At 34.2% G+C, this 25,895-nt stretch overlaps 1 protein-coding gene across 2 annotated transcripts in view; it reads left to right on the top strand.

Moving 5' to 3' along the window:
* The window catches only part of LRRIQ1 (leucine rich repeats and IQ motif containing 1), a 208,903-nt gene that overhangs the window by 56,287 nt on the left and 126,721 nt on the right, over positions 1-25,895 (top strand). For both annotated transcript variants that reach the window (XM_040234476.1, XM_040234475.1), the window contains 3 exons: positions 15,435-15,628; positions 16,131-16,258; positions 21,352-21,425. In XM_040234476.1, the coding sequence (XP_040090410.1) occupies positions 15,435-15,628; positions 16,131-16,258; positions 21,352-21,425 (396 nt within the window). The remainder of the gene's footprint in view (positions 1-15,434; positions 15,629-16,130; positions 16,259-21,351; positions 21,426-25,895) is intronic.

The raw sequence follows: 25,895 nt of genomic DNA, 5'->3' as shown, positions 1-25,895 counted from the left end.
AACTTTTCTTCCAAGGAGAAAGCGTCTTTTAATTTCATGGCTGCAGTCACCATCTGCAGTGATTTTGGAGCCCCCCAAAATAAAGTCTGACACTGTTTCCACTGTTTCCCCATCTATTTGCCATGAAGTGATGGGACCAGATGCCATGATCTTAGTTTTCTGAATGTTGAGCTTTAAGCCAACTTTTTCACTCTCCTCTTTCACTTGTTACAGGTTTCTGTTAAATTGACCCATTTTATCATTTTTAATATCCCTTTTCAACTGTATCAGAGATTTCTTCCTCGGTCTTGTGTGTCTGACAAAATCAAACCAGCTTTATTTTGAACCCAGGACTTTTCTGACATTCTTAAAAATTATTGGGAACCTCAGTTACCTTTCATTTATATGGGTCATATATATCAATATTTACTGTATTAGAAAAAACTGAGATGTTTGTTTTTATTTGTTAATTTATTCAAAGTTTAATAAATTCTTTGCATTTGTAACAGTTTTAGAATAATAATTGTATTTTTAAACAAAAAAATACAGTGAGAAGAGGGTCATTGTTACACATATTTGCAAAGCTCTTTAATGTCTAACTTAACACAAGACAGCTGGATTTCCCTGTGTCCCTCTGCATTCAATTTGCTACAGTATCACACCTCATGTAGCCTCTGGAAAGCTCCACTATACGCTCTTTAGCAAATGGGAGTAGAAAAGACAAATGGCCTCTTAGAATTATTATGAAAACAGGTTAAACTCCATGAAATCTTTAAAAGTATCTCTGGATGGGGACACTGGACCACACTTTGAGCACTGCTGTTTTAGTGTTTACATAATACATCTTTCTCTAACCTTTCACTTTCAGTATTTCTACAAGTTCTCTTCTTGGAATTTTTGTACTATACCAGAAAAATGTGTTGTTTTGTTATTGTTTTAGCTGAAATGCCTGACAAATTTAGTTTGATTTGTAGCCTTTAAGTCCCTGATACTGTAATCAATAATTAAGTACAATTATTGAGATATTTGAGATTCAATTACTCTATTACTATTTGATTCTATTTGTTCTTCCTGATTTGCTTTTTCCCCCCTTTTTTCTTGCCCTCTTTTGCTTTTGCTGAAGATTTAAATTATTCTATTTTTCTTTTATATTTTCAGGTTTATATTATTTTACTATTCTTTTGGCTTAACATAGATGTTATATCATTCCTCCTTTGTTTACCAAATCTAAGTTTATTTATCACCTTCCTCTTTATTCCAAGGCAATTCTAGGATCTTAGAAAATTTAATTTGTTCCCTCCCAACTTAATGTACTATCAGTGAGTTATTAACCCTGCGTGTATGTATATGTGTCTATATGTGTTTTGAATGCCTTAAGACAACATTATTTTATATAGTCAGTATCATTTGGATTTTCCAAATTTGCTGACATGTTGAATGCAGCAGTTTAATGGCATCATCATTTAGGAATTTAAATAGTTCTGCTGGAATTCTATCACCTCCATTAGCTTTATTAGCAACAGTGCTTCCTAAGATCATGGCATCTGGTCCCATCACTTCATGGGAAATAGATGTGGAAACAGTGGAAACAGTGTCAGACTTTATTTTGGGGGGCTCCAAAATCACTGCAGATGGTGATTGCAGCCATGAAATTAAAAGATGCTTACTCCTTGGAAGAAAAGTTATGACAAACCTAGATAACATATTGAAAAGCAGAGACGTTACGTTGCCAACAAAGGTCCATCTAGTCAAGGCTATGGTTTTTCCAGTAGTCATGTATGGATGTGAGAGTTGGACTGTGAAGAAAGCTGAGCACCGAAGAATTGATGCTTTTGAACTGTGGTGTTCCAACCAGTCCATTCTGAAGCAGATCAGCCCTGGGATTTCTTTGGAAGGAATGATGCTAAAGCTGAAACTCCAGTACTTTGGCCACCTCATGCAAAGAGTTGACTCATTGGAAAAGACTCTGATGCTGGGAGGGATTGGGGGCAGGAGGAGAAGGGGACGACCGAGAATGAGATGGCTGGATGGCATCACAGACTCAATGGACATGAATCTGAGTGAACTCCGGGAGTTGGTGATGGACAGGGAGGCCTGGTGTGCTGCGATTCATGGGGTCACAAAGAGTCAGACACAACTGAGCGACTAAATTGAACCGAACTGAACTGAAGGCCCACTCGACTTTGCACTCGACGATGTCTGGCTCTGAGGAGAGACTACACCATCGTGGTTATCCGTGTCATAAATATCTTTTTTGTACAACTTTTCTGTGTATTCTTTCCATCTCTTCTTGCTGTCTTCTGCTTCTGTTAGGTCTTTACCATTTATGTCTTTTATTGTGGCCATCTTTGGATGAAATGTTCCTTTGATATTTCCAGTTTTCTTGAAGAGATCTCTAGTCTTTCCCTTTCTGTTATTTTCCTCTATTTTTTTGCATCGTTCATTGTTCGTGCTAGTAAGCTTATGCTCAAAATTTTCCAAGCTAGGCTTCAGAATCATGTGAACCAAGAACTTCCAGATGATCAATCTCAGTTTAGAAAAGGCAGAGGATCCAGAGATCAAATTGTCAACATTTGCTGGATCATAGAGAAAGCAAGGGAATTCCAGGAAAAACCTCTACCTCTTTTTCATTGACTAAAGTCTTTCACTGTGTGGATCATAACAAACTGTAGAAAAACTCTTAAAGAGATGGGAGTACAGTATCCTGCATCCTGAGAAACCTGTTTGTGGGTCAAGAAACAACAGTTACAATCCAGTATGGAACAACTGACTAGTTCAGGATTGAGAAAGGAGTATGACAAGGCTGGGTGTCACCATGTTTGTTTAACTTATATGCAGAACACATCATGCAAAATGCTGGGCTGTATGATTTACAAGCTGGAATCAAGATTGCTGGGAGAAATATCAGATAAGCAGATGATACCACTCTAATGGCAATAAATGAGAAGGAACTAAAGAGCCTCTTGAGGGTGAAGCAGGAAAGTGAAAAAGCTGGCTTAAAACTCAATATTAAAAAAAAAAAAAGTGAGATCATGGCATCCAGTCCCATCACTTCATGGCAAATAGAAGGGAAAAGGGTAGAGCAGTGACAGATTTCCTCTTCTTGGACTCTAAAATCACTGTGGATGGTGACTGCAGCCATGAAATTAGATGCTTCTTGGCAGGAAAGCTATGACAAACCTAGACAGTGTTAAAAAGCAAACACATGATTTTGCCAACAAAGGTCCATATAGTCAATGCTATGTGTGGTCTTTCGAGTAGTCATGTATGGATGTGAAAGCTGCACAATAATGAAGGCAGAGCACTGAAGAATTGATGCCTTTGAACTCTGGTGCTGGAGAAGATTCTTGAAAGTCCCTTGGACTGCAAGGAGATCAAACCAGTAGATTTAGGAAATCAACCTTGAATACTGTTTGGAAGGACTGATAATGATGCTGAAGCTCCAATATTTTGGCCACCTGATGCAAACAGCTAACTCATTGGAAAAGACCCTGATTCTGGGAAAGATTGAAGGCAGGAGAAGAGGGCAACAGACAACAAGATGGTCGGATGGCATCAAGGGACATGAATGTGGGCAGACTCCAGGAGATGGTGAGAGACAGGGAAACCTGGCATGCTGTACTCCATGGTGTCACGAAAAATTGGACATGACTTGGCAACTGAAAAATACCAATAAAAGTCACTATTTAAACCTTTCCATTGATCTTTATTCTACCTTTTGTCTGTGATATCCCTTTCCCCTGAAGAATATGCATGCGCGCGCGCACACACACACACACACACCACATCTGTGTGTATGTATTTTGAGATACCTACTTATCATCTGATATCCATTTGCTGCACTGTGATTGCATCCTATTTTATTATGGTTTTCCTTGCCTAGGTTGATGTGCAACAACCTAATTGTTGATCCTTGGAAGAAAAAATTATTTCCCCTTTAAAGACTTTTTTTTTTTGGCCATTGTTTTCATCGGTTTACTCTGATATTCCTACTGTAGTGACTTTTGTATTCACCCTGCTTGAATCCACTGTACCTCTGAACCAGTGGTTTGGCATCTTTATTCAGTCTTGAAAATTTCTGAGCTATCATTTCTTTATATAAATATATAGATGTAGATATATATTCCCTCTGTATTCTATAACCCCCTTTATGTTTTATAATTCTCTGACATTTCCCTTACATCTCTATGTGCCATTCTGGATGTTTCCTTGTGACTCAAATTATAGTTCACTAATTCTCTCTTTAGCTGTGTCTAATATAATGTGTGATCCATTCGTAAAAGTCTTGTTTGCAGTTATATAGGTTTTCAAGTTTAAAACATTTATTTGCTTCTTTGGTTTAGAATTCAGTTCACATTTTATAGTACCTCATACATAAGTTTAAAATTTTAATTTTCTTTAATAGGCTCAGCAGAGTTTTGATAATTTCTGTGTCTGGTGACTCTATTATCTGGATACCTTGTGCATAGTTTTGATTATATGTTGTTTTCTGGCTCTGTCTTCACCTGATGTTATCCCACTGTTTAGTTTTTTTGTTATTTTACAGTCAGAGAATACTAAGAAAAACAAAACTACAGGATCAATTTTGAGGCGATGATTTTATTATTTTTTTCTCCAGCGGTCTTTGCTGTTTAAAGCTACAAGCATTAGCAATTTCTGTTCAGCTAAATCCATATTTTGGTACTGATGTTATTTAATCTGGGCTTCAGTACCTTGGGAACTATTCTATATTTGCAGTGATGTGTAGCACGTGGAGGTCCTAACCATACGTAAGGTAGAGATTCTCATTCCTCTTTTGCTGAGAAGAGATGTGGGGTCAATTTTGATCCCCTGGTGCTACAAGCTTTCCTTTTTCAGATTAATTGATATCCTGAATGATATCCATGTGTTCACCTCATCTCTTCTGAAACGTAATCCTCTTATTCTACATAATATCATTTATGCTTATGTGCCTTCAGCTATGTTTATATTTTTTCTCATTACCTAGTCCATTGTTATTGTAAACAGAATGTCTTTGCTACATTTTCTGTTTTGCCCCTTCTCCTCTCAGGTCTTCTTTTGACTTACTTGGTATTTCCCCCCTCATTTCTTCCTTTCTTCCTCAATTGTTTTATAGTTATATACTTTATTAATTTAGTGGTAACCAAAGAAATTATAAAATACACTCCGTTTATCTCAAGTTAATTGATTTTTCAGAATTTTAAGTGTATTTTTATTGAACCCGTCAAGCTATACAGTTATGGGTATTTTATACAGTCAGTGTTTGCACATATTTGCCCATGTTTATTGCTTTTATGCCCTTTATTCTTTTTTTCATTTAAGATCTTGAATCACCTTCATTCTTCATGATACAGATACTTTAAAAAATTTTTCTCTAAGAAGAGAACCAGTTTGTGGAAGATTCAGTTTTTCTGTAAATGAATATACTTAATGTTTACTGTTGAATTATAATTTAACTGGGTGTATTTTTCTAAATTGAATTTCATTTTCTTTCAATAAGCTATAAATATTATTTTATTACTTTTTAACTTTCAATGTTGCTGTAAGAAATCAGCTCTTAAATTTCTGAAACTTTGAGCATATTTCCCATGTCTTTTCAAGTATTTTTTCTTGTTATTCATGTTATGAATTTGTATTCTGATGTGTCTAGACATCGGTTTCTTTTTAATTCATCCTTTTGGGGTCTAATGAAATTATTGAACTTGTGATTTTCACTTTTGAAGTTTATCTGTTAGTCATTATCTCTTCAAAAGTTATCTTCCTCATTTTGTTGAAGTACTTCATATACACTACATCTTCTGACTCTTGTCTCCACATTTCCTATATTCTATCTTTCTGTCTTTCTTTACTTCCTCTAGTTAATTTCTATACATTCCAATTAATAATTTCTAATTTACTGTTAATCCTAGTCATTGAGTGTTTATTTTGAGTTAATTCTGATTTTCGTGTGGGTCTAGCTTTGCTGGAATTTGTTATTTCTGATAACTCTTACAGCATCTTATTTCTTTGTGTATTTCATGTGCTTTTTTGTTACCTGTTTATTTCCCTTAGGACTTAAACTTTGTGATTTTTCCTAGTTATGAGATTAAAGTTTGTTCTTTAGAGACTTTTTCAGATTCCAAAGGACAGAAGTAATATAGAATCATTTGTGCTACATCTTTGGTGGAAGTTTTCTGCTCACCATTATTGTGAATTTGAGTTGCAAGCCTATGGGAGAGTCATCTTGTGTTTATTATTTTAAAGGGAGGACTGTTTCCCTTTTTCACTGAATATTGAGGTTTTGAGATAGGTAGTTTAATTTCCTGTCTTCTGGTTGGGTATAGCTGATTGGGGTCCCAGTTTACTTGGGGTTGTCTGTCATACTTGCTTACTGTTGGTGAATTTTAAGTTTTGCTTCCTCAAATTGTGAGGCTATAGAAATTGATCTTCATATTCATCGGATTTAATAAGTTTTCTCACTCTGAAAACTTGCTTTGCCATTCTGCTTATTTCTGTTTATACTTGCTTACTGTTGGTGAATTTTAAGTTTTGCTTCCTCAAATTGTGAGGCTATAGAAATTGATCTTCATATTCATCGGATTTAATAAGTTTTCTCACTCTAAAAACTTGCTTTGCCATTCTGCTTACTTCTCTTTGCCTACCATATCTATTGAGATTTTGGACTGGGAATTCTTCCCTAACAGCTCATTTGGAAACACTTTTAAAAGATGTAGTTACTGTTCTTAGTTATTTTCAAGGGTAAAGATCTCACTATCTGAACAGAAATTTCTGGAAATTGAATTTTGTATCTTTTTCTAACTTTTAATCTACACAATCTTATTTTCTATAAATTGTAATGTAAAGTGATAAAATAACAATCCATATTCCCACCATCCAGATATAGCCAGTATTGATGAACTTTCTAGATTGTTTTTTATCCATTTAAAAAATCACTACTGTAATATTGTTTTGAAATTAACTTTATTCACTTAACATTAAATTGTGAATAATTGTCCATGTCATATTTTTTTAATTCTAGTTGAATTTATCAAGTAGATGATACTTGAGCAGATATTCTTTCTATATTCATTTTCTATTTCCATGAGGACACAACCCAGTCTTAGGACTGTACAAGAAGTTATGAGTTGTATATTATAAGTAAAGCTATTTTTAGAAAAATAGATTTTCATATTTATAATAGAAATGTGAAAACTATAAATAATCTATATATGTTAACAGAAAAGGTATATCATGCCTATTATTTCAAGAAATTAGAAAAAAATCATCACATACAACTAATAAGAAAATAAAAACTATAATAAGCATAGCTAATACCTGAATAGAGATTCAAAACTCTTTGAGGAATAGCAAATGTAGAATGGTAAACAAAATGACCTGCTTTATGAAGAAGATATGTTATACAAAAAAATGTGATCAAAATATGAAATCACTTGAATGAACACTATCTGTAGCAATTCAGGCAGTGATGCCTACTTTTTCTATGTACATGAATCTACTTAGGATAAAGATTAAAGAAGGTTTAGATAATTAAGTAAAGTTTAATTAAATATTAAAAAATGTTTAATAAAACCTGTGATTATTAAAGTATATGTAAAATGATGTGTTCTAGGCATACATTTTTTATTCTAATAGTGAAGTAACAGTTTATTGTTTTTGTTTAGACCCTAAGTTGTGTCTGACTCTTTTATAACCCCATAGACTGTAGCCCACCAGGCTCCTCTGTCCATGGGATTTCCCAGGCAAGAATACTGGAGTGGGTTGCTGTTTCCTTCTCCAGGGGAGCTTCCCAACCCAGGGATCAAATCTGCGTCTCCTGCACTGGCAGGTGGATACTTTACCACTGAACGACCTGAGAAAACCTCATGGACGTTGCTCCACTGCATTTTGATATGTTTGTTTCTGCGGTTAAACTAGAGGCTACCTTGATTTTACTCCTTCATAACTGGTTTCTGCTCAACTACCTGAATAATATATCCTTTGTCCTTGATTAATAAATTCAGCAAGACATCTTATTGTCAGAAAACTCACATAAGTTTTTCTTAGAATATGTTTTTAAACTATAGATTTTTCTTCTTTCATTTCTGGAAAAATTTTTTTAAATAAATTTGAAATCTTTTTTGGCTTGGTTCTATTTCTCAATCATAGATAATCCATATTCTGGTTGACTTTGTCAGGTCTGTTTTTATCTAATTAACATAATCTATGTCATTTTATCTTTGCTTCTAAATATTTTATTCTCAGTGTGGCTATCTCTTCTTTGTGAGCCATCCAATCTTTAGCTCTCTGTCCTGTACACTGGTTTTTCCAAGTGATTTATCACTTCTGTTATGGTGCTATTTTGGTCCATTTGTTTACCTATTTCTTTTATTTTCATGTATTTGAATTCTCATTACATCGAATTTCTTTAAATGTTCTTTCCTAGCCCCAAACATTTTCAACATTTTCTTCTGTCTCATGTTTTCTTCAGAGCAGGATCCTTACTGTATTAGTTATTTATTTTTCTGAAGCAAAGTGTCTCCAAATTTAGCAGTTTAAAACCACAGACATTTATTACCTCCTGTTTTCTGTGGATCAGGTATCTGGAATTGGCCTGGTTGGGTGGCTCTAGCTCAAGGTTTCTCTTGGGGTTGCAGTGAAGTGGTGTCACTGGGCTGCCATCATCTCAAGGCTCAGTGAGGCTTGACAGGTCTACTTTCCATCTCACATTCACATGGTTGTTGGCAGGCCTCAGTACATATATTCAGATGGTTTCCTTTTCTTCATTAGGCATACACACACAGGCACAAATGCACATCTCCCCCATCCTCCTGCAGTGTTAATAGTTAGGCCAGTGTTTTATACATCCTGCCAAACCTCTTTTGCCATTTCACTAAATTTCCTCCAAATTTTGATCTTGAAATCTAACAGATATGCCCTCCTTTCTATAAACTGTGTTCCCACAATTTGGCTGTATAGCAAACCCTTCTAATGATTGATAGCATCAGTTTTTTCTCATTTTTGTTCAGTCCAACAACCATTTGGTGATAGTGGTAGTCAGAATTAAATATAGAATAACAATTCTATTCAGTACTTGCTCTGATTTTTTTTAAAAAAATGTTGTTTTTAAAATTATTATAGAATAAGTATGTTCTCATTTAAGAGGAGAAGGAAATGGCAACCCACTCCAGTATTCTTGCCTGCAGAATCCCATGGACAGAGGAGCCTGGTGGATTACAGTCCATGGGGTCACACAGAGTCAGACATGGCTGAGTGACTAATACTTTCACATTTAAGAATTAAAACGTAGAGAAGTATACAGTGTATACAGTTTAACTTCTCTCTGTCTGCTTCTTCCATTCTCTTTCTTATTTTGAGGAGTAACCACTATTTACAGTTGCTTACAAATCAATCTAGGCCTTGTTCGATGTAATATAATCATAGAGGTGTATATTTAAAATACGGTATACTCAATAGCTAAAATCCTGTGTGTTCAACTTGGATTTTACACGCAAAGCTACATCATGGGCATTCTTCTAGACTAGTTCATATTGAAGGTTATACATATTCATTTTATAGATGCTCCATGATTTATTTGGGTTTTCCTTGTGGCTCAGCTGGTAAAGAATCCCCCTGGGTTTGATCCCTGGGTTAGGAAAATCCCATGGAGAAGAGAAAGGCTATCCACTCCAGTTCTGGCCTGGAGAATTCCATGGACTATATACTCCATGATGTCACAAAGAGTTGGACATGACTGAGTGACTTTCATGTCATTATTTATTTTACTTTTCCCATACTGATAGACATTTAACATTTATCCATTTCTTTGCTTTTTAAATAATATGGTAAGGAATCTCTCTATATGTTACTTCATAGTTGTGTGTGTGCTACTATATAATTGATTCCTAGAAGTAGACATGCTCAAACATTCCTTAGTATCTGAGGCTTGAAATCATGATAATTTCACCAGATTGGAATCTCTGACAGAATCTCTATGGACAAGTGTACCTTCTCTGTATATTAATAGAGAATCATGGCGTCTTAATATCTGAAATCGGCTGATTTGTTGTTGTTTGGTCACTCAGCTGTATCCAACTCTCTACAACCCCATGGACTGCAGCTCACAGGCTTCCCAGTCCTTCACCATCTGCCAGAGTTGGCTCAGACTCATGTCCATTGAGTCCGTGATGCCAACCATGAGATCCAACAATCTCATCCTCTGTCATCCCCTTCTCTTCCTGCCTTTAGTCTTTCTCAGCATCAGGGTCTTTTCTGGTGAGTCAGCTCTTCCCATCAGGTGGCCAAAGTATTGGAGTGTCAGCGTCAGCATCAGTCTAATTAGCTGATGAGCTTTAATTCTTCCTAGCCTGTCACACCCTGATTGTTGTTTCTCACATATTCAGGCAGCCCTGAGTGGTATGTTCAAGGAACAGCCAGGAGGTCAGCTTGTTAGAATGAACCAAGAGAAGGGGATAGTAGAGAATTAGTTCAGAAATGGGGTATTGTGGGCCATTTTAAGGACTCTGAAAGGTCTTCTCACCATTATTAAATATCTAAAAAGTAGTCGACACTCACTGTCTCCCTTCCACTGTACTGTGGCTTTCCTTCTATTACTCCATGGGGTCCTCCAGCAAAATTCTTCTGTGGCATCGTTACTTGCCAAGGCAGTGGCCTTTTCTCTTCATTTGCCCACTCTGACTCACACTGTCAACTATATATAATTTAGTGTAAATAGAAATACCTTTGATAATTGTAAAATGTATATTTATTCATCACTGCCATCAGCACAGAATCTCATTTGCCTTTTCTTTTCCCAATTATTCTCCTGCTTTATGTGCTGTTTCCTTTTACTTTTAGCTTTTGTGCCAGATTATTTGCCTTTCTTCAGTGTGTAAGCTAATGTTTCATACTTGGTTCTCCACTTAGGTGACCACTGGAAGTTTCACAAGTGCATTCCCTGCTCTAAATGAGCTAATAGAAAATCCTCTTCTTCATTAGCTCTGAAAAACTTAAGAGCAATGTGCATGGCTTTTAAAAATATTAAGCCTATGGAAGCAGATTGCTTAAGGCATTTAAATATTTGATAAAGGACATTTTATTTTATACAACTACAAATTAATATTAATTAGCATTTTTGATTGAAATGACTTATTTTCTTGAGCAGGTTAATTGATGTTCAGTTCAATTCAGTTCAGTCGCTCAGTCATATCCGACTCTTTGCAACCCCATGAACCGCAGCATGCCAGGCCTCCCTGTCCATCACTAACTCCTGGAGCTTACCCAAATTCATGTCCATTGAGTCGATGATGCCATCCAACCATCTCATCCTCTGTTGTCCACTTCTCCTTCTGCCCTCAATCTTTCCCAGCATCAGGGTCTTTTCAAATGAGTCAGTTCTTCACATCAGGTGGCCAAGTATTGGAGTTTCAGCTTCAACATCAGTCCTTCCAATGAACACCCAGGACTGATTTCCTTTAGGATGGACTGGCTGGATCTCCTTGCAGTCCAAGGGACTCTCAAAAGTCTTCTCCAACACCACAGTTAAAATCATCAATTTTTTGGTGCTCAGCTTTCTTTATAGTCCAACTCTCACAACCATACATGACTACTGGAAAAACCGTAGTTTGATTAGACAGACCTTTGTTGACAAAGTAATGTCTCATATGCTATCTAGGTTGGTCATAACTTTCCTTCCAAGGAGTAAGTGTCTTTTAATTTCATGGCTGCAATCACCATCTGCAGTGATTTTGGAGCCCCAAAATAGTCTGACACTTTCCACTGTTTCCCCATTTATTGCCCATGAAGTGATGAGACCAGATGCCATGATCTTCATTTTCTGAATGTTGAGCTTTAAGCCAACTTTTTCACTCTCCTCTTTCACTTTCATCAAGGGGCTTTTTAGTTCCTCTTCACTTTCTGCCATAAGGGTGGTGTCATCTGCATATCTGAGGTTATTGATATTTCTCCTGGCAATCTTGATTCCAGCTTGTGCTTCTTCCAGCCCAGCATTTCTCATGATGTACTCTATGTAAAAGTTAAATAAACAGGGTGACAATACACAGACTTGATGTACACCTTTTGCTATTTGGAACCAGTCTGTTGTTCCATGTCCAGGTCTAACGGTTGCTCCCTGACCTACATATAGGTTTCTCAGGAGGCAGTTCAGGTGGTCTGGTATTTGACTTCCCTGGTGGCTCAGAGGTTAAAGCATCTGCTCGCAATGCGGGGGACCTGGGTTTGATCCCTGGGTCAGGAAGATCCCCTGGAGAAGGAAATGGCAACCCACTCCAGTATTCTTGCCTGGAGAATCCCATGGATGGAGGAGCCAGGTGGGCTACAGTCCACGGGGTCGCAAAGAGTCAGACAGGACTGAGCGACTTCACTTTCACTTTCATCAGAATTTTCCAGTTTATTTCGATCCACACAGTCAAAGGCTTTGGCATAGTCAATAAAGCAGAAATCGATGTTTTTCTGGAACTCTCTTGTTTTTTCCATGATTCAGTGGATGCTGGCAATTTGATCTCTGGTTCCTCTGCCTTTTCGAAAACCAGCTTGAACATCTGGAAGTTCATGGTTCACGTATTGGTGAAGCCTGGCTTGGCGAATTTTGAGCATTACTTTACTAGTGTGTGAGATGAGTGCAATTGTGTGGTAGTTTGAGCATTCTTTGCCATTTCCTTTCTTTGAGATTGGAATGAAAAGTGACCTTTTCCAGTCCTGTGGCCACTGCTGAGTTTTCCAAATTTGCTGGCATATTGAGTGCAGCACTTTCACAGCATCATCTTTCAGAATTTGAAATAGCTCAACTGGAATTCCATTACCCCCACTAGCTTTGTTGATAGTGATGCTTCCTAAGGCCCACTTGACTTCACATTCCAGGATGTCTGGTTCTAGTTGAGTGATAACATCATCATGATTATCTAGATCGTGAAGATCTTCTTTGTACAGTTCTTCTGTATATTCTTGCCACCTCTTCTTAATATTTTCTGCTTCTGTTAGTAGATATGATTACAAGGAATTCTAAACTGAAGTATTTTCTGGTTCATCAGATTTTAAATTTTCTCAGTTCAGTTCAGTTGCTCAGTCGTGTCCGACTCTTTGAGACCCCATGAATCGCAACCCACCAGGCCTCCCTGTTCATCACCATCTCCCGGAGTTCACTGAGACTCATGTCCATCGAGTCCGTGATGCCATCCAGCCATCTCATCCTCGGTTGTCCCCTTCTCCTCCTGCCCCCAATCCCTCCCAGCATCAGAGTCTTTTCCAATGAGTCAACTCTTCGCATGAGGTGGTCAAAGTACTGGAGTTTCAGCTTTAGCATCATTCCTTCCAAAGAAATCCCAGGGCTGATCTGCTTCAGAATGGACTGGTTGGATCTCCTTGCAGTCCAAGGGACTCTCAAGAGTCTTCTCCAACACCACAGTTCAAAAGCATCAATTCTTGGGCACTCAGCTGTCTTCACAGTCCAATCATGTCCAACTCTTTGCAATCAGCCCATGGAATTCTTCCAGGCTAGAATACTGGAGTGGGTAGTCGTTCCCTTCTCCAGGGGATCTTCCCAATCCAGGTATTGAACCCAGGTCTCCTGCATTGCAGTCAGATTCTTTACCAGCTGAGCCACAAGGGAAGCCCAAGAATACTGGACTGGGTTGCCTGTCCCTTCTCCAGCAGATCTTCCCATCCCAGGAGTTGAATCAGGGTCTCCTGCATTGCAGGCAGATTCTTTACCAACTGAGATATGCGGGAAGCCCATATTGAAGCTTTATATGTTTATTATTGTATGTTATATATTATTTCTAATACCTTGGAGTTGATAACATATAGTTCGTTCATTTTAGTCAAATATCTTATAGGGCAGAATAATTCACTCCTTGATAACATCAGATAATAATTTTCTCTTGGTCATAATTGCTATTTTATATAACAGGAAAATACCATTACATTAATTCTAAGTAAGAATTTTAAAAAGTACAAAAATGTCTGAATTAAAATTTGAGTCTTTCTTTTGTTCCTTTGGGTCTTCTATGCCTTTTTCTGCTTCTCTTAGGTATTGCAACATTTTTCATTATGTGAAAATTTACATTTTAGCATAAAATTTTTTATGAGAAATAATCGTCCATAATATTAAGTTGTTTATTTTACTCCAACTATTAGATATACTGTAATTAAAAAAATAATCTTAATACGTATCTTTGTGAAGTATTTTTACAATACACTCAGAATTCAAGTTATTATACTATCTGAATTTTTAAAAGATGATACAGAGAATTAAGTTTTCTCATGAAATCTTGGTAATATTACTTGGTTCCTCCTTTTATTTATCCACTGTGGATATAAACAAACCATCTGCCCTTTCTATAAATCACAGTATATAATAAAAGGAATAAATCTTGGATTAAACGCTTTAAATTCCTTCAGGAAAAATTAATTACATATATTCCCAATTTTAATTTGTATTCATAATTATGTTTCTTTTAAGATGATCTTTTAATTTATTATCATATAACATTTTTGGTAGAAAAACTATTTCATCGTTTATTTGAAAAAGTTATTCTGTGCGGGCTTGACAAAAAATTAGAATGAGGTTCAGTTCTCTAATGTCTAGTTCAATGCCTCCCATCTGCACGATACTCACAGAAGACATTCTGCTTACTAGTACTTACCCTAAACCTTAAATGATATTTCCAGTTTCTCGAAATGCTTATTTTATATAACAGAGTAGTAGCTACAGAGAAATGTAGCTATATAGTCAAATGTTCTCTCTAAATAAATTTTTTTAATATTTTTAATACCTTCCTGTAACTTTTACAGACTTCCTTACCATCTCTTTCCAGTGATGACTTTTTTTTTGACTTATTTAAACAACCTCAGTTTTTTTCTTTATAGTCACTGAGCTATAGTCTAATCTAAGGCTCCTCTGATATTTTTTAGATGGAAATCATTGATTTTAAGTTTATTTGTGTAAAAAGAAGGCCACTGTCACAATCTTATAATACCAGAAAAATATACTTAATATTTTATTGATATTAATAAGTTATACCTACTTCATTAGTGACTCTAAGGTAGATATTTCAATGGTATGAAAATTCATTCTATTAATATATAACCAACTTAACCATATATTCAAAAGTCAAAGACTCTGAAACTGAATTTAAAACTGTTATTTTTTCAATGATTACACCCCCTCCCTTGTTATATTTTCATTTGAAATACAACATTCAATGCCCAATATATGACTTCTAGTATTTTGTTCAATTTTGAAGTGGTATATAATTGTCATTCAAAAATATGTCTCTTCAGTATAAGTTCAAATAATAATGCATTTTACACTTACACATATTTTTTCCTCAGAAAATTGAGCTAAGTCTTGTAATTAGGAATATTCAGAAATAAAAAGATGCATTTATTTAGAAGAAGATTGAAACTCTAGAGTTTGGAAGAATGTATGATAAAGTGATCCTGGAAAATTTTTCTTCCAGGTGGCTTAGAATCATTGAAAAATCTTCAGCAACTGATCGTGGACCATAATCAGTTAATTAGTACAACAGGTCTTTGTGATACACCTACCCTTATATACCTGGATTGTTCACATAATCATCTTACTGAAGTTGAGGGCATTGAAAACTGTGGATTGCTCCAAATACTGAAGTTACGGGGAAATTATCTAAGTCAGGTAATTGATTTGAATTAATTTGATTAACACAAAATTTTTCTTTTGTTGCAAATATCAACCACACATTTTAAAAGCAGTTTGTTTAATTTTTATTCTTTTTGCTTATCAACTGAATTTCACTTCCAGTTTAAACTATTATATACTTTTCACTATTTAAAAGCTGTTCAACATTATTGCAGTATCTATAAACAAATAAATTCAACATTAGTTTTTTATAATACTAAAATATAGATCATAACTTTTAAGTTATGATTCAGTGTATAAGTGGGACCAAATTTATCTGCAATTGTAATTAAGATTTGTCATGAGGCCCTTTAATTTAAAATATGCTAATTATGAAAATAATTATTGGAAATTTATTTATAATAACACTCTCAAATATTATACTTTGATTTATGATATGCTGTTTATCAGAATATCTGTTAGTTTTGGTAGGCTTTATATTTTTAAATTTGGTTAACTGACAAAAATGTTTTGCTTAATAACTCAACTTTAAATATAGCTTCCATTCTTGGGGAATCACGTTCTTCTCAGAGAATTGCACTTGGATGATAACAGCATTTCAACTGTGGAAACATTTTCTTCATACTGGCTGCCTTTACTGCAAATCCTGACTATCTCTCAAAACAGGTACAAGTATAATTTGCTTTATTAAGCTTAAAGGCAGTGAATCATTCATGTAAATGTATGATCTTCATAATAAGTAGAAAAGCTGTTAGGTTTTTCCAATAATTCAAGGAATGTACATTACAGTAACTTGGTGCATAAATTATAAATCTAACTTCATGTGTTGACATATCCTCAAATTTTAGTAGGATTTTAATTGTCACTGATCTTACTCATTTTGTTCCTTCTCAAAAATGTACTTATGGAAATTTCTCAGGGCAGATTTGTTTATATTTGTAAAGATACCCTCCTTGGAAAACATAGGAGGTAGTTAATTTAATTCAGGAGGATGTCTCATTCTCTCAAATGGTACTTATTAAGTCCTGGAAGAACGATTTTTAATCTGCTCTCAACTTGCATGTCTTTTTGAAACTGTTAAGACAGATTTAAATTTGATTTCCCTAAGGATATAAAGTAACACTTAAAAAAATACCTTAATATTAAATCGAGATGGGTACCTGCCACAGAAGATCCATTTGAAACCACCAAACATCTGGATCTTTGCAGAGAATAGCTGTCTAAAACTGAAACTGAAACAAGAGTACAAGATGTATATGCCTCTCTCTGTTTAATATTTCATTGAGGCCTATTAACTCTAATATGATTAATTTGGTCATCAAAGGCACAAGAAGTAAGGGAAAGGAGCTATCTTTTACAAGAAGTTGTTTCTGCGAGTGGTATAATTCTTGCAAAACAAGTGAACAAAGACAACTCATTGTTTTATATATATATATATATATATCCCCTCCCAAACATAATTTTCTTTCAATTTCTGTCACAGTAGTGCTCATCCCTTGAGTCCTAAATGATTTGACTTCTACCCATTAAACTATTCCACAACTTGACATGTCAAAAACTGAATTTGTATTTTAAAATTCCTTCTAGTTGTTCTAATCATATCTAAAATATGAAAGTTGATTTGCCTTTAAAAAGATATTTATTTCTGAACAGCACTGTCAGATAATACTATTTAAGTAATTACACCATCACAAACTTATCGGATCTTTTCACAGTATTTTTCAGGTTAGAAATACAATTTCTGTAGAAATACTCAGTTTATGTTTTGGACAGACACATAAAGCACTCAGTTACTGACATATCTAACATTTTATAGAACTTAGTTTTCATGCCACATTGATGAACCTTAAAGAATTTAGAAAATAGTTAAAACATCAACTTTTTTGAGAAATAATACCATTATTTCTTTGGACAATTTAAATTGTCAAAGAATATTCTGCTTTTAAAAGTTAAAGTTCACACTAGCTAATAGGCTTCTGCCCTATCAATATAATGTGTCTTCTTTCTCATATCAATTATAGATGACCAGGAATTTTGTTAAATGAACTATTTAAAAAATTTGAGAGTTGATAACAATAACTGGGATACTTAAACCAAATAATCCTTATTTATAATTTTGTGTGCAGCAATTAGCTTCATAACACTTGGATATTCAGGTGGTATTTGCTATATTGGGTGATACAAGACTGAGTAGCATATGTCCTTACCCACAAAATCTCTTAGAAATAAAAGAACAATCTGGAGCACTTAGCTGTATAAAAAAGTGGTAAAACTATATAATATATATTATTTTGTATTTTTAAACAATATCACTTATATTTGAAGGGTTTTATTGTGTGAGTTTCTGAAAGCTTTTTGCTAAATAACCTACCATTTTGAGAAGATAAGTGAATAAGTCCTGAGGGCACCAGGAAAATGTGATTGATAGAAATAAACATGTAAATTAGTTAAATTATCTCCTAAAATCAGTGAAAAAATAATCTTCGTACTAGGTATTTTTCACCAGAAGCTAATACTATTAACTGTAGAAATTACCCATATTATGTTAAGCTTTTACCATGTGTGTTGACTTATTTGAACTACTTTAGATTTGGTAAAACTTAGGATCAATAGATCTGGCTGGGCTTGAATTCTGAATTAATGACTTACCTGTCAGTTGACACTGAGCAAATCTTTTCTCACTACCTGATCCTCAGTTTTTTCACATATAAAAGGTATGGTAATACCTACCTTACCTATTTTACAGGATTTTGTGATTATTCAAAACAATACTGTATGTCAGTACATGTTGCAAACCTGGGGAGAATTTTATAAATGTGATTTTGAATTTGTGGTTGGCATGTCTTTTAAAATGTACATATTTTTCTTTTAATTTTTGATAAATATTTTCATCACAAGGAAGAAATTATGTATCCATGTGCTTTTTTCCAGCAAATCAAATACATATAAAGAATGATGCTTACTGCTTATTGTTTGAAATATTTGTTTCATCCTGACTTCTGTTTTGAATTTTCATTAGGACATGTGACTGTTTTAAGTTTTTCTCAGTGGAGTTCTAACTGGAAGACTCTCCAGCTTCATAAGTCTTTCCTCTTCGAGTGAGACTCTAAGTAGGAGCAGAAAGTGGAAACTATTACCCATTGGCTGCTCATTGTACAAATCTTTTGCTTTTTGTCGTCTTTGAAATTTATATCTTTTTTATGCCCAGGGCTAATGTGACAAGGTCAAATGGTATTAGGTTTTCACTAATGTCCTTTGTCTTTCTGGTTTGAATTTTCTTGGAAAAAAATATACACAGAATGTCAGTAAAAGGAAAGTTATAGAGGTTAAAAAAAATGATCCTACTATTAGGTTTCTGCCATCCTAATGAATAGTCATAAAGGTGAATGAATAGCCAGTTTTCTTGACTAAAATTTCAAAAAAAAAAAAAAGAATATGATGCTAAAAGCATGGTTCTCTGAAAAGATAAAATTCTGATATTATGAAAAATATGTAGTTAAACCAAATATTTCTTTACCTGAAGAAATACTTTATTTTTGCAAAGATAATTTTATTTTCAATTTTAAAACTTTATTGGTTATTTTTAGTTGATGTCTCTTATAACCTATATGTTACCAAATATAACTTATTGGTTAAAAACATGAGATCATCTGACAAAAGAGAAAAACTCAGTATCTATTAATCTTTCAAAATCCTTTTAGCATAAGGGCAAAGATTTAGTATTAGAAATATACTAAAGGTAAAAAAAGTAAGAATTTTCTTTTAATAAATGCATTTATTAGTATTGTATTTTCACTTGAAGAACTTAAATTTCCTACTTGTAATAATGATCTAGAATGCCTGAGTAGGAAATGTCATAAAATTAGGACTCAAATCCATTGATTATGTATTGAAAAAGTTTTACATTTCTTTCTTTTTTAGAATACATGTGATGTTTCAGTAAATTTTGCTATTAAGGAATGTATATGCAGATAATGAACCATATATACAAATGTAATGACCAATATTTGATCACTTTTTCTTTTATTACCTTGGATATTTTCCCCTGGAATTAGTGTTGCTCAGGTAGTATAAATACTAATATTGTACTTAGGATTGAATATAATCAGAGAGATCTTCCAGTCTCCTTATTTAGTCTATTTTAGCATCAGTACCATCTTCTGTTTCTCTTCTAATGTAGAACAGGATAATCCAAGAGAGGAGTGACATGAGGCTTCCAGTCACAATATTATACTGTAAACTTCTGATCTTAGAATAATAGTACTTTTCTTTTTTTTTGCTGTTGTTGTTGTTGTTTTTACCATGGCAAGATGTTGGTAGGAATAAAGATGTAAAAATCTCTGCCAGGACAACTGGAGGGACATTATAAACACCAAGAAAGTAAAAGTAGAAGTTAATACATACTTTTTTTCTGTTTTGTACCAGAAGTACTCCTTTAGTAAAAGCTTATTCTGAACATGTATGAATCTTTAGCATTTATAGAGGGCATTAATTCAGAAGACTTTTTTTATTTGTGACGAGAATATATGTTATACAAAGAAATTTTCATCTTTTTTAAAGATTTAGATGAACTAGCTTAATTTTTATTGCAGGTAGCTAGGGTAATGTGATGCTATGTAACAAAGAAAGTGTAATCTTGTCTTAGTTTGAAATGCAAATCAAACTAAAATTAATTTTCCCTTCATAGCTTTTTGTTACTAATACTGTGAATATTTTCAATATCACTTATATTCCTTGTTTGAATGTGGGGTATTAATGACAGTTGTATCTTTAAAAATGATAGAAAGTTTTAAAAGCCAGAGAAAAGTTTACTATTAGAATTTGAACATGCTTATATTAATGAGTATGAATTTTAAATATTAGTATATCTTTGATAAATTTAAGTATTTTATCAATAGAAAACATTTTCTATTATTCTGTTCCTTAAATGCATATTTCCTATTTAAAAATAACCCCAGTGTAACTTTTATACTTACAGGACTTATAATACTTTGAATCTAGTAAATGAAACTTTTTAAAATTAAAAAGTTATTGACTCTAATATTGTTAATAAGTAAAAATAAACAATCTTATGTTTTTGACTCTTAATGGTTTGTTATATGTTTAAGCCAAAAAAATACAAAGAAATTATGAATTCTTCGTAAATTTAGCCATATACAAAGACAAAACAAAACAATAGAAAGCCCATTTATTCTTATTTTAATACCAAGCACACATTAAGCTTCCTGATATTTATTATTGATATTAGCAATTCCATGATCATGTAAAGTAAAAATTAAAAATAAATAAATAAATTTAAAAAAAAGAATACATTAAAAAAAATTAAAAAAATTAAAAAATTAAAAAAATAAAAAATAAAATAAATAAATAGGAAAAAAAAAATATCTACTTTCTAAGGTTGCTGCAAGATTAGATGAGATATACTGTATGTTTCAGAGGAGTAGATATTTGTCATTAAGTATTTGTTAAAAAAAAAATAGAAATAAATATAAATATTAATATGTTTGTATATGTTATTATAAATATATTATAGAATAAATATTTAGCATCTTATAACTACTATATTTTTTAAAGTACTTTTATTTAATGTTACATTATTGTATTTTATTGTGAAAATGCAACTGTTATGAATTTCATCCAGAGTTATAATTTATAACATTATATTATTGTATTAAATAAATATATTATTGTATAATTACATTAATAATATTAAGAACACTCCAATTTATATTTTCTTTAAATTCCATTTTGGTTTTCAGCCTGACAAAAATCGTACCACTTTTTCATTTTGTTTCTTTGGAAAAATTGGATGTCAGCAACAATTGTCTTTCTGGTAAGTTTATAATAATACATAGTTGTTTCTCAAATAATAAGCTTTTGGGTTTCTGTTCTAAATATGGTAAGGAAATGTTCTGTGTAGATGTATATAACATACCTATACAAAATGGTGTAGAGGAAGAAAATTTTCTCTTTTCTCAAACTGGGCCTGAGAATTAAACTGATGTAAGTCAGATAAATAGAAGAAAAAAAATACAAGTTTTAATTTTTTTTTTTACATGTACATGAGAGTTCTCACAAGAAAATTAAGACCCCAAGAAGCAGTTAAGGTTGAACTTACATAGTTAGTTGGACAAAGAGTAGTAAATCATGAAAATGAGAGGAGGCCAAGGGGCTTGGGCAGTAAGGTAGTTAATTGGATTGAAAAGTGACTAGGAAATAAAGGCTAGTTTAACAGGCTTGTTTGCATACATAACTCTTGGCCTTAGCTTCCCATCCTTAAGACAAAAATGTCTCTTTGCTTCTGTTATAGGAAAATATCTTTCACATGGGAATTTAATTTCTTGCTTTTAAGAAAAAGAAGGAAGATTAGAGGGCTCTTAAATTTGCTCCTTTTTTTTTTAAGTGCATTTAACTTAAAATAGTCAAAATGCCAGAATGGCTTATTATGGTGCCAGGTATTCTAAACTCCTTTGAATGTGTGGTGAAATAATTTAATTAAAATTTTCTTTATACTTTTAAACTCATATTACTTCCATATCTTTCTGGTAAACCTTGGAAAATGTGAGAATTATATTCTTATTTAAAATTCATATATCCTATACCTATGAAAAAAATTAGTCTAATGAAGATAAGTAAACACATTTGTCTAACTTGTTGACACCTAACCATTACAGAGGAGACATCCATCAAAAAGTTTATTAAAGAATGATGTATTGATTTGGTTAAACAATCCCTCACCCTCAAACTTCCAATCCCAAATTTTAGTCAGTCCCCTTGTAGAGATAATCACAGTTCTAAATTTGTCACCATAGGTTAAATCTAACTTTCCTACATCTTTATATTAATGGAATCAAACAGTATGTTCTTTGTTGACTCTAGATTTTGTTTGGCATTCTTGGGATATTCCACCACATCAGTTGTTCAGTTGTTTATATCAGCAATATGTTTTTTTTTTTCCCCTGATGTGTGGTCCATTGCATGAATACATCACAGTTTGTCCATTTTCCTGTTGATTAATATTTTGTTTGCTGTTTGGGATCAGTTAAGTTCAGTTGCTTAGTAGTGTTCGACTCTGCAACCCCATGGACTGCAGCACTCCAGACTTCCCTGTCCATCACCAACTCCCGAGGTTTGCTCAAACTCATGAACATCTGGTCAGTGATGCCTTCCAACCATCTCATCTTCTGTTGCCCCTTTTCCTCCTACCTTCACTCTTTCCCAGCACTGGGGCTTTTCTAAAGAGTCACATCTTCGCATCAGGTGGCCAAAGTACTGTAACTTCAACTTCAGCATTAGTCCTTCCAATGAATACTCAGGACTGATTTCTGTTAGGATGGACTGGTTGGATCTCTTTGCAGTCCAAGGAACTCTCAAGAGTCTTCTCCAACACCACAGTTCAAAAGCATCAATTCTTTGTCACTCAGATTTCTTTATAGTCCAACTCTCACATCCATACTTGACTACTGGAAAAACCATAGCTTTGCTAGACAGACCTTTGATGACAAAGTAATCTCTCTGCTTTTTAATATGCTGTCTAGGTTGGTCATAGTTTTTCTTCCAAGGAGCAGATGTCTTTTAATTTCATGGCTGCAGTCACCATCTGCAGTGATTTTAGAACCCAAGAAAATAAAGTCTGTCACTGTTTTCCCATCTGTTTGCCATGAAGTGATGGGACTGGGTGCCATGATTTTTGTTTTTTTGAATGTTGAGTTTTAAGCCAGCCTTTTCACTCTCCTCTTTCACTTTCATCAAGAGGCTCTTTAGTTCCTCTTTGCTTTCTGCAGGTGGTGTCATCTGCATATCTGAGGTTACTGATATTTCTTCCAGTAATCTTAATTCCAGCTTGTGCTTCATCCAACCCTATACTTCGCATAATGTGCTCTACATGTAAGTTAAATAAGCAGGGTGAAAATATACAGCCTTGATGTACTCCTTTGGGAAAGGAGTACACCACATCCAGTTCTAACTGTTGCTTCTTGACCTGCATACAGATTCCTCAGGAGACAGGTAAGGTGGTCTGCTATTCCTATCCCTTTAATAATTTTCCAGAGTTTATTGTGATCCACACAGTCGAAGGCTTTGACATAGTCAATGAAGTGGAAGTAGATGTTTTCTGGAACTCTCTTGCTTTTTGATGATTCGGTGGATGTTGGCAATTTGATCTCTGGTTCCTCTGCCTTTTCTAGATCCAGCTTAAACATCTGGAAGTTCTTGGTTCATGTGCTTGAAGCCTAACTTGGTGAATTTTGAGTGTGTGAGATGAGTGCAACTGTGAAGTAGTTTGAGCATTTCTTTTCTTTGGGATTGAAATGAAAACTGACCTAATCCTGTGGCAACTGCTGAGTTTTCCAAATTTGCTGGCATATTGAGTGCAGCACTTTCACATCATCATCTTTTAGGATTTGAAATAGCTCAGCTAGAATTCCATCACCTCCACTAGCTTTGTTCATGGTGATGCTTCCTAAGCACTTGACTTCACACTCCAGGATGTCTGGCTCTAGGTGGATGATCACACACCTTTGGTTATCTCAGTCATTAAGACTTTTTTTTGTATAGTTCTTCAGTGTATTTTTGCCACCTCTTCTTAATCTCTTCTGCTTCTGTTAGGTCCATACCATTTCTTTTGTTTATTGTGCCCATCTTTGCTTGAAATGTTCCCTTGTTATCTCTAATTTTCTTGAAGAGATCTCTAGTCTTTTCTATTCTATTGTTTTCCTCTGTTTCTTTGCATTGATCACTGAGGAAGTCTTTCTTATCTGTCCTTGCTATTCTTTGGAACTCTGTATTCAGATGGATATATCTTTTCTTTGCTCCTTTATCTTTAGCTTCTCTTCTTTTCTTACCTATTTGTAAGGCCTCCTCAATATACCATTTTGCCTTTTTGCTTTTCTTTTTCTTGGGGATGGTTTTGATCACTGACTCCTGTGCAATGTCACGAACTTCTGTCCAAAGTTCTTCAGGCACTCTATCATATCTAATCCTTTGAATCTGTTGTATAGTAGTAAGAGATTTGATTTAGGTCATACCTGAATGGTGTAGTAGTTTTCCCTACTTTCTTAAGTCTTAAGTTTGCAATAAGGAGTTCGTGATCTGAGCCATGTCAGTTCCTGGTCTTGTTTTTGCTGATATAGAGCTTCTCTATCTTTAGCTGCAAGGGATATGATCAATCTGATTTCAGTATTGACCATCTGTTTGGGGCACTCTGATTATAAAGTTCCTATGGAAATTCATGTACAAATACTTTTTTTTTTTTTTTACAAATACTTTTGTAACATAAGTTTTCAGTTTTCTTGGATATATGTTTAGGGATGTAATTACTGAATAATAGAGTAGCTGCATGAAAGTCAAAGTGGAAAGTATTAGTCACTCAGTCATGTCCAACTCTTTGTGGCCCCATGGACTATAGCCCTCCAGGCTCCTCTGTCCATGGAATTCTCTAGGCAAGAATAGTAGAAGTGAAGTGAAGTCACTCAGTTGTGTCCGACTCTTTTCGACCCTGTGGACTCTAGTCCATCAGGCTCCTGCATCCATGGAATTTTCCAGGCAAGAGTCTTGGAGTGGGTTGCCATTCCCTTCTCCAGGGAATCTTCCCAATCGAAGGATTGAACCTGGGTCTGCTGCATTGCAGGCAGTGTCTTTACCATCTGAACCACCAGGGAAGCCCCTGTTAGTGCATGTTTAACTTTATAAGAAACTAATAAAACTGTTTTACCAAATAGTTGTAACATTTCACTTGCCCACATTAGAGTTCTAATCACTGCATTCTACAAGGTTCTGGTATATCATTGTGTTATCTTGTTATGGTTTTAGTTTGCACTTCCCTGATGGATAATGATATTGAGCATCTTTGCATACATTTTTTGATGGTTTCTGCATATTGTTTTGTGTCTTTTCAAGTATCTTACCATTTTAAAAATTTGGCTATTTGCTTTTATTGATTTGAATAAATTCTTTATGTATTCTGGATGAAATTCTTTGCCAGACATATGTTTTGTGGGTGTTCTGTCCCAGTCTTTCTTTTACCTATTAATTTTGTTAAGATAAGCAGAAATTTAAATTTTTTTATTTTTAATAATTTTTGCTGTCTGTGTCCTTTGTAATATTTTTCTACATCCAGAATGAGATAATTTTCTATGCTTTTTAACTTTCTTATAAAGGTCTTGTACTTTAAGTTTTTACTTTTAGGTCTATGACCTACCTCAAGTTAATTTTTACAAATGGTGTGGAGTCAAAGATGAGTTGTTGTTGTTGTTGAACAACTAAACAACATTTAGTTTTTCCAGAAACATTTGTTGAACAAACT

Source organism: Oryx dammah, unplaced genomic scaffold (genome assembly GCF_014754425.2).
Source record: "Oryx dammah isolate SB20612 unplaced genomic scaffold, SCBI_Odam_1.1 HiC_scaffold_29, whole genome shotgun sequence".
NCBI classification, from domain to species: Eukaryota; Metazoa; Chordata; class Mammalia; order Artiodactyla; family Bovidae; genus Oryx; species Oryx dammah.
Note: the sequence above shows the minus strand (reverse complement) of the source record. Positions and strands in the feature narration are given on the sequence as shown.